Here is a 13,662-nt window from a genome sequence, read left to right as displayed (position 1 = left end):
CTCCTGCCATGGCTCAGTGGAAATGAATCTGACTAGTATCCATGAAGATGCAGGTTCGATCCCTAGCTTTGCTCAGTGGGTTAAGGATCCGGCATTGCCATAAGCTGTGGTATAGGTTGCAGACATGGCTTGGATTTGGCATTGCTGTGGCTGTGGTGTAGGCCAGTAGCTGCGGCTCTGATTCGACCCCTAGCCTGGGAACTTCCATATGCTGCAGACAAAAAAAATAATAATAATAATCTGATACCCCTAACGCTAAACTGAAGAGCTTTAACCAGAATAGGACACTGGTAGAGTCTAGCCTGGTAGAGTTCTCTCCTAAGATTTAATAGCAGTGTCCTAGGAATACAGACATAGCTGCTAAACCAAATACACAATTTCACAACAATTTTTTCCTGATTTTAGAATCAGGAAGCATCATAAAGTATAAATACAAATCATATGTAGTCGTTTATAAACTGTCTTTTTAGAAAAGAATTACGTTCTGTAATTAAATTCTAAATTACACTGAAAAATCAAAGACATATAATTATTTTTCAGACTAGGTAAAATTACTCAGCAGATAATTTCCTACGCCTTGGTGGAGTTCCATCACCAGTAAGGAAGCCATGGCAACAATAAACACAAGTACCTCAGACTTAATTGGATATAATCATCTCAGATAAGAAAAACAATACGTTTTTATAAACTATGCCAAGAACCTTCAGCCAAGTTCAAAAGTCATGACTGTTAACATCATTTTACTACACTCAAATTTCAAAGCTAAGAGCAAAAAACAAGCAACTGCTTGAACTTGCCCTATAAAATAGTGGAGAAAACCAAGTAAAATAATGTATACAAGCACTGTAAACCATAAACCTATAAACAAACATGAGTTACTACTAATAATAACTTTTATAGTTTCATCATCCAAGAATTTTTCCCCAGGAAAATCTCAATATTGTGTATACCAGCAACTCGTCTTACCTATTTTCTTTTTTTGTTGCCGACCAGCTGACTCCGTTATTGTTTCTTTCTTCTTTTCCACTGTAAACAACATAGTAACTTGTAAAAATTAATTATGCAGTACACTAAGGGAACAAAGGTTGCTTCATCACAGCTGAATCAATGAAAGCTTACAAGAAAGTTACACACAATGAGTTTGATTATGATCATGATTAAGTTAACTTTAACTTAGTAAAAAGCTAGACAAAATTCTAAGACTAAAACAGTTATATTGTAAATATTTTTAATCAAATACCCATAAAAGACTTTATAAAGACAAAGTCATTATCAAAACTGAAATGGGCCAGGATGGCGACCACCTGGAGAACTCATGCCAAAGAATATTCCCTGGGTCTTCCGCCACCGTGTCCTTGCCCCCAGTGACCACAACCAACCCTCGCCTCACCAGAAGACCCCATAAGACCCACAGAGTGGCCTTGTCTTATGCTGATGTTCTCTGAATCCTTGATGTTCAACATGAGAAACCAAGGCGCAGGTGATAGAACCAGGATGGCTCTTAACAACACTGAGCCTCAGCTGATAAGACACTCTAGTGACTGGCATTATCCTCAGAGATTTTGCAGCCTGAAAATGAATGATCAATGATCAGTTCAAGAAGGAAACCTTAGCACAAAGATGTGTGGCATCCTGGTGTTGAGACTTGGAGAGATCAATGTGATAAGCAAGTTTTCAAGAAAACCTACTCTGATTAAAACTGATGATTACATGGGACTTATGGCAAAATAACTAATTTGTATTATGTGGACTTTTATGAGGTTCCCTGGTTTGTCCCTTAAGACAGAACTGGGAAGTAGGGACAGCTACCCCAACAAGCCTACAGGATTAGGCCTGTCATTGCTGATGCCCTTTCTACCTGCTGTTCTGGATACCAGATGCTTTTCTCTGCTATTTTGACAGTTGGTAAGACATGTTTCTTGATTCTTTTCATCATCCTTCTGGGCCTATTCCTGAACTTTTGACATTTGCTGCTGCTTAAAGACAGCAAGGCTGTTGGTGAAACAGCTGCTGCTTGTGTTAACTGATCTATGAATCTATGACAAAACACTGTGGTCTAGAGAAAGTGAGTGTAGAATTAAACATGGCCCATTTAATAAGAAAAAGAAAAAAAAAACTGAAATGATTTTCAAACCACTGGTTGAGGGTTATTGCCTTATAAAGTATCTAAACACAATTTTAAAATTCTGCTCTCTGATGATTAATTGTAGTTCCATTCTCATATTCACTACAGAAGGTGGAAATTCATTCATTCAGTTATTGGCTGCCTAACAGGCACTGTTCTAGGTAAATAAAAAGATAAACATGACCCTTGCCCTCTAAAAAACAAGCTAGTGAGGGCAGATAATCAAATAACAATTATAGTTCAGGCAACTGGCAAGATAAATACATGCACAGGGTAGGAAGATCAGGAAAGCCAAAAAAAACCTAAGACCAACTTTTTCTGAGGCTTTTCAATTAATATGAATAATAGTAAGATTCTGAAGAATAGTGTAACATTTATATTTTACATTTACTATCTTTAATCACCTATGAATAGATTAGCAATAGATATACCAAAAATTACTTTTACTTTATTAACATTATCTGTTTCTTATATTATCTTAGTATACTTCCTTTACTAGCAAACAGTAGAGTACATATATTATTTCTAAAAGCTGCATTAAAGAGAACTGGCAGGTAGGAATCTTTCCCCTAGTATATTAAGACTGCTGCCTAAATTCTAAAAGCAGAATTGGTATTACTGGTAGTTCCCGTTGTGGCTCAGTGGTAACAAGGCTGACTAGTATCCATGAGGATGCAGGTTCGATCCCTGGCCTCACTCAGTGCATTAAGGATCTGGCATTTGTCATGAGCTATGGTGTAGGTTGCAGGTGAGGCTCAGATCTGGTGTTGCTGTGGCTGTGGTGTAGGCTGGCAGCTGTAGCTCCAATTCAACCCCTAGCCTGGGAACTTCCATATGCTTCAGGTGTAGCCCTAAAAAGCCAAAAAAAAAAAAGGACAAAAGGACAAAAAAGAAGGCTAGAGTATAGAAACATAAGATGATACTATGAAAATTAACCTGGTCTTCTAGCAAACTAGATTGAAACTAGTTAAATCTTTTCTAAGGTTAATAAAAATTACCTTTCTTTTAACCTCATAAAGTTGCAAAGAAACTCTTTTTGCTGATACATATTCACCAGAACTTCACCCCATAAGAAATGGAGATAGCAGAGTTGACAAAAAATAAAAGATGTCTACTATTAAATACTTTTTTCCCCATGACCTGGTAATTGCTGCATTCTGAATTCTAGTGTTCTCAGTTTATAGATTATCCTAAAAGCTTTATCCTATTCCACTGTAAACAAAAGAAACACTTTATACTTTGTACTTAATAAATGTTTTCAAATAATTAATTTTGTTACAAGAATCCAATTACCTATAATACTTTACTCTTTCTCATTTATTAAAGTGTTCTTTCACTGTCTATATTATAAAAGTAACAATGGAAGAAGTCTCACTGACATTTAGAGCACACTCATGAGTCTAGAGATCACCTGAATCAAAACTTGGTACATTTTAGAAAAAACCTTTCAGGAAATTTCCACTGTGGCTCAGTGGTAACAAACCCAACTAGTATGTATGAGGATGCTGGTTTGATCCCTGGCCTCACCCAGTGGGTTAAGGATCCAGCGTTGCCACGAAGTACGATGTAGTTCACAGACGCAGCTTGGATCCTGAGTTGCCATGGCTGTGGTATAGGCCAGCAGCTGTAGCTTTCATTCAACCCCTAGGCTGAGAATTTCCATGTGCTGTGGGTGTGGCCCTAAAAAGCCAAACAACAACAGTAGACATATACAGTGTGCACATACAAGGTGAGAGAAGAAAGTATTCAAATCAATAAATATTGAATAGACATTTACCATGTGCCAGCCACTCTTCTAGGTACATGAGGCACATCAATCATAAAAAAGAACCCTGCCATGGTGAAGCATTCATTCTAGCAGGTGAATGAAACAAACAAATAGAAAACAGATCAGGATAAGAGAGATGAGGAGCATCAATGGTAGAGGAGGAGGGCTGATTAAACAGGGTGGTCAAGTTAAGACTCACTAAGGTGAGCTCTGAACAAAGATATGAAGATGATATGAAGAGCAGGTAAGCCGCTATCATAGAGAATATGCTAGGTAGAGGGGATAGTCATTAGAAAGGTTCTAGCATAGGAGTGAGGCCAACATATAGTGAGGAACAGCAAGCACATCAGTAGGGATGGAGTAGAGTGAATGAGAGGGAAAGAATATCAGAATCATAAGAGGAAAGCTCTGTAGCCACTGCGAAAACGTTGACTTTTCCTCTGAGTAAAAATGGGACACCATCACAGGGGTGTGAGCAGAGGAGAGACATGATCTGATGCACTTTTAAAAGGGTAGTTCTGGTTACTATCTTGGGAACAGACTATAGGGAAACAGGGACACTTGTCGGAGGTTATTACAATAACTCACGCAAAGGATGACGGTGGCTTGGACTATGGTAGTTATCAGTGAAGGTGATGTAAAATGGTCAGATTGTGGCTATATCTGAAGGCAGCCCAACAGTACTGGATATGGACTGTGAGAGAAGAATCAAAGATTCTTACACAAGGATTATGTCCTGACAACGGGAAGGACAGAATTACCATTGGTCAAGACTGTGAAGGCTACCAATGTTAACAGGCTTGGAAGTGACGAACAAGTGTTCAGTTGGACAGGTTGGGTCTGAGATGTATATCAGACATTCCAGCAGAATTAACAAGTCGACAGTTGGACATGTGAATACAACATTCAGGAGAGTGGGCTAAGGATATAAATTTGGGAGTCACTGACAAGTAAAGCACGTGAATGACTTCACCAAAGGAGTGAGTAGAGAGGAAAAAAAATAAATTTTGGGTTACTCTTTTTTTTGTCTTTTTTGCTATTTCTTGGGCCGCTCCCACGGCATATGGAGGTTCCCAGGCTAGGGGTTGAATCGGAGCTGTAGCCACCGGCCTACGCCAGAGCCACAGCAACGCGGGATCCGAGCCGCGTCTGCAGCCTACACCACAGCTCACGGCAACACCGGATCGTTAACCCACTGAGCAAGGGCAGGGACCGAACCCGCAACCTCATGGTTCCTAGTCGGATTCGTTAACCACTGCGCCACGACAGGAACTCCTTGGGTTACCCTCTATAGCAGGAGGTCAAGAACAGGATCAACAAGGAAACTGAAAAGAAAAAAAAAAAAAAGACCAACCAACAAGATAAGAGCAAAATCAAAAGCCAAATGAAGAAAGCATAGCAAGGTTTCTAGCTTGTACCACTGGAAGCAAGGAGATTCTGCTCACCAAACAGGGAAATCCTGGGAAAGGATCACATGAGTGAAGGTAAGATAATAAGCTTGGTTTTTAAATATGCTGAAGTGCTCTATCAACACTGAATAAGTAAATAAGTAAACCACAATTTAAAAGGTTTGAATTTGGCTTCTAATTCTTTGTTTGCTCTGTGACATTAATGTGTCATTTAACTTTTCTGAGTCTCAATCTTCTTTTCTTTAAAGGGAGAATAACTGACCACAAACAGTTGCTATGTGGATATTGGAAATGGGATATTGTAAGAACAAAAATTTCAAACACTTATGAAGACATAAAGAAAAATCATAGAATAAAGTCCTAAGATGAGGTAGAAGACTGAAAGCCAAATCAAGCCTATGAAGAACCATTCATTCTACATCGCTTAGTAGCCCCCTCAGCTGTATCCTATAGAATTCCTGTTTTATTTCAAAAACAACAAACTCAACTTGTTCTTAACCCTTTCTTCAAATACTCGTTCAACCATCATACCTAACTGAAAGCCGGCTTATCCCCAAGACAATCGTACTGACCCACTGTTTTCCAAACACGCCCTACTGATTAAAATTTCCATATTTCTGTACATATGCTATTTCCTTTGCCTGGAATTCCCTCCCCCATCTAGTCCTCTACCCAAGTTCTAACTATCCAAGAAGGACTGCAGGGCCATCTGCATCACAACGGCTTCCATGGCCCCTCACAAACGAATGGGATCTCTTTAGAACCACCACAGCACATTAAGTATCCCTCAGGTCCTTTGCTCTGCTGATGTTTATATTACATATTTTGCATCTAAAGAGACTTCAGGTTGGATTCACCTTTGTATCTCTATAAAGTTCTTGTTGTTTTTGTTTGTTTGCTTTTTAGGGCCACACCCGAGGCATGTGGAGGTTCCAATCAGAGCTAGGGGTCCAATAGGAGCTACAGCTGCAGGCCTATACCACAGCTCACAGCAATGAGGGGTCCTTAACTCAATGAGCGAGGCCAGGGATCAAACCCACAACCTCATGGTTCCCAGTCGGATTCCTTTCCGCTGCGCCACAACAGGAACTCCACTATAAGGTTTTTATATCAGTTGGTGCTACTAAAACATGTACTGTGAACAGCCACTCAGCGAGCTTGATGTGTTGCAACTATTTCTAAAGGATGTTGCCATACTCACATTTTTTACTCTGTTTTTCCACTTCTGCCTTCAGTCTCTTGTACTTGTCTGTCCTGTAAACCAGGACCCAAGTTATACCTGAAATATTAGAAGCAACAGGCTAATAAAGAAATGTTTGGAACAATTACAACAGCCTTTATTGGTGGTTACTGTTGGATAAGAATGCTTTTCAACTTTTTGCCTTATATTCAGCAATAATTAACTTTTTTCAAATGTGAAGATAACCTACTTCACACCCAAAACAACTGTGACATTTTATGAAGGTGCTTCCACAGAAATCCAAGTGAAATCTACTCTACGCCAAAGAAACCTCGGCAATCGATTCCACACTATCCCTTTGGCTCCTGGAGGAAAGATTCCCTGGAGTAGAGGAGACAAACCCCCACCCCCGCCCCTGCCAAAGGAAGCAAGGCTCGCGACCTTGGTGGCGCGAGGGACCTTGGGCCCGGGATCCTTCCCCCACCCCAGGAACTGAGCAAACGTCAGAGAAGCGGCCGCTCTCACCCTCGGCGAGCAGAGCCGTGCACACGGAGATAAAAACGATGAGCAGTGTGTCCGCGAACATGGTGCTCATCTCGCGCTTCCGTCCCTGCACTCCCACCCGCTAGGGGGGAAGCGCTCGAGAGCCAGGGAAAGCAAAATGTACACGACTCCTAGACTTCAGGACCACCGAGTTACACACCGACTCTGACAGACGGGAAGTAACACTTCCGCTTCCTGCGCGCAGCGCCGGAAGTGCTCGCGCGGGCTTGTTGCGTAGCCGCGAGAATACAGATGAAACGGAGCTTCAAGTGTCGGGGGCTGAGGGGGGCTGTCGCTGACGCCGAATCTCGCGAGAGTTGCAATTGGCGCAGCTGGGACCGTGTTGCCTCCGTGGGATCTGGCTCCTTAGCTTTTGGTTGTGGTTGTTGTGGGTGTGCTCCTTCTTCTCGCTCGAAATCCGCTTGTTTGGACTTGTCCGAATTTCTGCCTCAGCCCCACACCTAAGGCCAAGTAGGTAGTTCAGCCAAGTTTTGTGTAAAGTGGAGAAATTGACTTTCGAATTTTCCGAAATTCGGTGCCAGGCCACGGATTTGGGGCTGGGGCCGCGAACATCAATGAGTCATGGGCATCTGGCTTCCAGGCACTCACGTCCTAGCGAAGGAGAGAAACTGGTACATACAGTGTGATTAGGGTATTATACAGGTATATCCAGAATGCTGCGGTGACCCAGTTGAGGGGTTGGTCAGAGAAAGCTAGTGAAAGGGATTGAAGCAGTCAGTGACCCTACACTGTGTTGTTGAAGAACAATGCTTAGAAGCAAGTTCAATGACATCTTTACTACAAGCTGCCGGATTCCTTTTTTTTTTTTTTTTTTTTTTTTGCTTTTTAGGGCTGCACTAGCAGCCTATGGAGGTTCCCAAGCTAGGGGTCCAATCGGAGCTATAAATGCCACCCTACACCAGAGCCACAGCAACGCTAGATCCGAGCCGCGGCTGGGACCTACGCCACAGCTCATGGCAACACCGGATCCCTTAACCCACTGATCGAGGCCAGGGATCGTACCCGCAACCTCATGGTGTTCCTAGTTGGATTCGTTTCCGCTGCGCCACGATGGGAACTCCAGCCTTTTATTTTTTTAATTTTTAATTTATTTTTTTAATTTTAGGACTGCACCTGCAGCATATGGAAGTTCTAGGCTAGGGGTCCAGGCAGAGCTGTGGTGTAGGTCCTCATGGTTCCTAGTCGGATTCGTTTCCACTGCGCCACAACAGGAACTCCCAGACTCCTTTATCTTATATCTTATCTCTCACTTGTATTAATTTTTAGGTTTCAAGCTTTTCTCCATGAAGACCACCCTCCAAAAATTCACTGTCCTTCTGTAATTTCTATGACTACTACAGGGCTTTTGCCCTGGGACTTCCTTTCACTATTTTCTAGGGTCTGAGTCACTATTTCCTGGACCCATATCTTCTTTCTGCCTTAGTTTATACTTTTTTTGTGTGATTTTAGGCAAATTATTTCACTGCACTCTGCCTTGGTTTCTTTTAATGTAAAATGACTTAATAGTACCTAAATCCAAAAGTTGTTTTTGTTCTTTTTAAGATTGTTCCCGTTGTGGCTCAGCAGGTTAAGAACCTGACATAGTGTCCCATGAGGATGAGGGTTTGATCCCTGGCCTCCCTCATTGGGTTCAGCCTGGATCCGGTGTTGCTGTTGCTGTGGCTGTGGCGCAAGCAGCAGCTACAGCTCCAACTCAACCCCTAACCTGGAAACTTCCATATGCTGCAGGTGCAGCCTTTAGTAAAACAAAAAAAAAAAAAAGATTATTTAAGTAAAGTATATTGAATGGTACCTGGTTCATAGAAAGGTCACCATAAGTGTCTATTATTATTACCAGATTTTTTTTTTTTTTAATTTAGGGCCGCACCTGTGGCATATGGAAGTTCCCCAGCTAGGGGGTCAAATCAGAGCTGCAGCTGCCCGTCTACACTACAGCCTCAGCAACACAGGATCTGAGCCATATCTGTGACCTACACCACAGCTCAGCAACGCCAGATCCTTTAACCCACTGAGGCCAGGGATCAAACCCGCATCCTCATGGATGCTAGTCTGTCTCCTAACCCACTGAACCACAATGGGAACTCCCTATTAGTAGTTGTTATTAAACCCGCTACCACATGATTCTTGAGCTAATTTTTTCTGATTTTCCCTGTGATCTTGCTTTCTTTAATAGCTTCAGTTAGCATCTATCCACTGATAATTCATGAAATAATATCTGTGGCCCAAATGTCTTTTCTTATTTTAGGACCTACTATTTAACTGCCAGCTGAGCATCTCCATTTGGATATCCCAAACTGAACCTACCCAGTTCTTTCACCGAAACTCCAATTTTGCTCTTCTTCCATTATTCTCTTAATAAGTAACTCCATCATCTGCCTGATGTTTCAAGCCAGAAATACATGAACTATTCTTTTTTGTTGTTGTTGTTGTTGTTGTTGTTGTTGTTGTTGTTGTTGCTATTTCTTGGGCCGCTCCTGCGGCATATGGAGGTTCCCAGGCTAGGGGTTGAATCGGAGCTGTAGCCACCGGCCTACGCCAGAGCCACAGCAACGCAGGATCCGAGCCTCGTCTGCAACCTACACCACAGCTCATGGCAATGCCGGATCGTTAACCCACTGAGCAAGGCCAGGGACCGAACCCGAAACCTCATGGTTCCTAGTCGGATTCGTTAACCACTGCGCCACGACGGGAACTCCCATGAACTATTCTTAATAACTCCCTCTTCTTTATTGTACATGTTTAATCACCAAGTTTGAGAAGTTCTTCCTTCTTATCTATTCTTCCATGTTTTTCAATACCCTTTAGCACACTTTAAGTCACCATTGCCTTCCTTTGTTATTTTGTTTGTTTTTGTTTTTGCTCTCTCTCTCCCCCTCAGCACTGAGGTTTATTTCTTGCCACAGCTTTACCTGGGCCTTGGAGAGCCACCTCCCATGTTAACAGTGTTCGAAAGATGCTTACATCTCAGGAAAGTGTGATTTTGGAGGCTCTGAAAGGCCATCCTGTAACTCAATAGGTCTGTAATCTGCACACTGAGATTAACTGGAAAGAATTAAGGCAGGGACTATGGGGGACTTTCATCATCATTCCTGGGAAAATTCATACATGGGGACTTATACATCTTTGCCACATCCATTCCAAGAGTCCCATTAATAATTCATTGTACAGGTGTTTGGCTGCATCTACCATTGCCTTCCTTGTGATACAGCCTTCTAAGTGGTTGGTCTCCAGTTATATACCCAGCTTTGTCCCCTCCAGGCCATTCTTTTCATGTAGCCATTAATGATCTTTCTCAAATACAAAGGAGATTGGATATGGGGAATTTGGAAGAGGAAGGAGTTGAGGCCAATGCCCAGATTTTCTTCTGAGACACCTGACAACATTCTCATCAGAGAAAACAGGAGAGGAGTCAGGTTTTTAGGGGTAGATAATTTTTTTTTTCCCCACAAGGCTATTAAGACTAGATGAAGACCTTCAGAAATTCTAAGCACTTAAAAAATTATGAAGCTACTTCCCAAAATATAATTAAAAATAAAACTAATACTAAAGTGAAAATGAGTTCCCACTGTGGTACAATGGGTTAAGAATCAGACTGCAGAAGTTAAATGTCGTGGCTCAAATGAATCTGACTAGTAACCGTGAGGACACAGGTTCGATCCCTGGCCTCACTCAGTGGACTAAGGTTCCAGCATTGCTGTGAGCTGTAGTGTAGGTCACAGACGCAACTCGGATCTGGTGTTTCTGTGGCTGCGGTGTAGGCTAGCAGCTGCAGGTCCGATTCAACCCCCTAGCCTGGGAACCTCCATAGAGGTGGTTGAGGCCCTAAAAAAAAAAAAAAAAAAAAAAAAATCAGACTGCAGGTGACTTATGTTGCTTCAGAGGCACAGGTTGGATCTCCAGCCCAGTGCAGTGGGTTAAAGGATCCTGCATTGCCACAGCTGTGGTGTAGGTCACAGTTGTGGCTTGGATTTGATCCCCGGCCCAGAAACTTCCATATGCCACAGGTGCAACTGGGGGAAAAAAAAAAAAACTTAATACACAGCTACAATAATCAAAACCATGATACTGACAGGAAAAGCTGAAAAATTGGATTTGGCAATGATTTATTAGATGTGACACTGAGAAATTGGGCAACAACAACAAAAATCAATAAATTGGACTTCAAAGTTAAAAATTTTGTGCATGAAAGGATAAACAGTGAAAAAGACAACTTGTAAAATTGGAGAAAATATTTGCAAAGCATATCTGACAGGGGATTAAAATCCAGAGTATTTAAAGAACATGTACAACTCAAAAACACGAACCAAAAGAAGACCCAATACAAAAATGGGGCTTGTGGAGTTCCTGCCATGGCTCAGTGGTTAACGAATCCGACTAGGAACCATGAGGTTTCGGGTTTGACCCCTGGCCTCGCTCAGTGGATTAAGGATCCAGTGTTGCTGTGACCTGTGGTATAGGTTGCAGATGCGGCTCAGATACCGCATTGCTGTGGCTGTGGTATAGACTGGTGGCTACAGCTCTGATTCAACCCCTAGCCTGGGAATCTCCATATGCTGTGGGTGCGGGCCTAGAAAAAGATAAAAAAAAATAAGAAAAAAAAAAAAAGAACCAAAAATGGGGCTTGAGGGAGTTCTCTGTTTGCTTAGTGGTTAAGGACTCAGCATTATTATTGCTTGGCTTGAGTTCAGTCCCTGGCCTGGAAACATTTGCATGCTGAGGGGGAGGATAAAAAAAGGGTGGGGAGGGACTTGAATAGACATTTCTCCAAAGAAGATATACATATGGCCAATAAGGACATGAATGGATGCTCAGCATCACTAATCATTAGAGAAATACCCATCAAAACTATAAGATAGCACTTTATACCCAGTAGAATGGCAATTACAGTAAAAAAAATCCCCCCCAAACAAAAAGCAAAACCAGAAAATAGCATGTTGTCAAAGATGTAGAGAAACTCTGGAACACTTGTGCATTGCTGGGGGAGTGTAAAATGATGCAACCACTGAGGAAAATAGTATGGTGGGTGTTCCCCCTTGTGGCTCAGTGGTAATGAACCCAACTAGTATCCATGAGGATGCAGGTTCAATCCCTGGTCTTTCTCAGTGAGTTAAGGATCCAGCATTTCTGTGAGCTGTGGTGTAGGTCACAGACCCAGCTCAGATCCCACATTGCTGTGGCTATGGTGTAGGCCAGCAGTTGTGGCTCTGATTTGAACCCTAGCCTGGGAACATCCATATTCCATGGGTACAACCCTAAAAAGACAAAAAAAGAAAAGAAAGAAAATAGTACCATGAATTAAACCCATGCACCTACAGCCAACTAATCTATGACAAAGGAGGCAAGAGTATACAATGGAGAAAGGACAGCTTGTTCAATAAGTGGTGCTGGGAAAACTGGACAGCCACATGGAAGAGTGAAATTAGAACACTCTCTAACATCATACACAAAAATAAACTCCAAATGGATTAAAGACCTAGATATAAGACCAGACACTATCAAACTCTTAGAGGAAAACATAGGCCAAACACTCTCAGACGTAAACAACAGCAATATCTTCTCAGATCCCCCTCTTAGAATATTGACAATAAAAACAAAAATAAACAAATGGGACCTAATCAATCTTCAAAGTTTCTGCACAGCAAAGGAAACCCTAAACAACACGAAAAGACAACCCACAGAATGGGAGAAAATCTTTGCAAGTGAATCAACTGACAAGGGATTCATCTCCAAAATTTATAAACACCTTCTGCAGCTCCATAACAAAAAAACAAACAATCCCATCAAAATATGGGCAGAGGATCTAAACAGAAAGTTCTCCAAAGAAAACATACAGATGGCCAAAAAACATAAGAAAAGATGTTCAACATCACTCATTATTAGAGAAATGCAAATCAAAACCACTACGAGGTACCACCTTACACCAGCCAGAATGGCCCTCACAAAAAAGTCTACAAACAATAAGTGCTGCAGAGGGGGTGGAGAAAAAGGAACCCTAGTACACTGTTGGTGGGATTGTAAATTGGTCCAACCACTGTGGAAAACAGTATAGAGATTCCTCAGAAAACTAAACATAGAACTACCATTTGATCCAGCAATCCCACTCCTGGGCATCTATCCAGACAAAACAATGACTCGCAAAGACACATGTAATCCAATGTTCATTGCAGCACTATTTTCAATAGCCAAAAACATGGAAACAACCTAAATGTCCATTGACAGAGGAGTTGATCAAGAGGTTGTGGTACATATACACAATGGAATATTACTCAGCCATTAAAAGGAACGAAATACTGGCATTTTTAGCAACATGGATGGACCTAGAAACTATCATGCTAAGTGAAGTCAGCCATACAATGAGACACCAACATCAAATGTTTTCACTGACATGTGGAATCTGAAAAAAGAACAGACTGAATTTCTTTGCAGAACAGATACTGACTCAGACATTGAAAAATTTATGGTCTCTGGAGGAGACAGTTTGGGGGGTGGGGGGATGTGCTTGGGCTGTGGGATGGAAATCCTGTGCAATCATATTGTTATGATCATTATACAACTACAGATGTGATAAATTCATTTGAGTAATAAAAAAAAATGAAAAGACATAAAGCCCAAAAAG

At 41.7% G+C, this 13,662-nt stretch overlaps 1 protein-coding gene across 1 annotated transcript in view; it reads right to left on the bottom strand.

Moving 5' to 3' along the window:
• The window catches only part of TMCO1 (transmembrane and coiled-coil domains 1), a 52,558-nt gene extending 45,282 nt beyond the window's left edge, over positions 1-7,276 (bottom strand). Inside the window, exons 1-3 of the mRNA XM_047784024.1 lie at positions 7,008-7,276; positions 6,504-6,581; positions 967-1,026 (exon numbers count right to left, since the gene is read on the bottom strand). Coding sequence (XP_047639980.1) covers positions 967-1,026; positions 6,504-6,581; positions 7,008-7,077 — 208 coding nt within the window. The 5' untranslated portion in view covers positions 7,078-7,276. The remainder of the gene's footprint in view (positions 1-966; positions 1,027-6,503; positions 6,582-7,007) is intronic.
• Between the last annotated feature and the right edge of the window lie 6,386 nt (positions 7,277-13,662).

This window comes from Phacochoerus africanus, chromosome 6 (assembly GCF_016906955.1).
Source record: "Phacochoerus africanus isolate WHEZ1 chromosome 6, ROS_Pafr_v1, whole genome shotgun sequence".
In the NCBI taxonomy this organism is placed as follows: domain Eukaryota; kingdom Metazoa; phylum Chordata; class Mammalia; order Artiodactyla; family Suidae; genus Phacochoerus; species Phacochoerus africanus.
The sequence above is the reverse complement of the archived record's forward strand: the minus strand, read 5'-3'. Positions and strand labels throughout refer to the sequence as shown.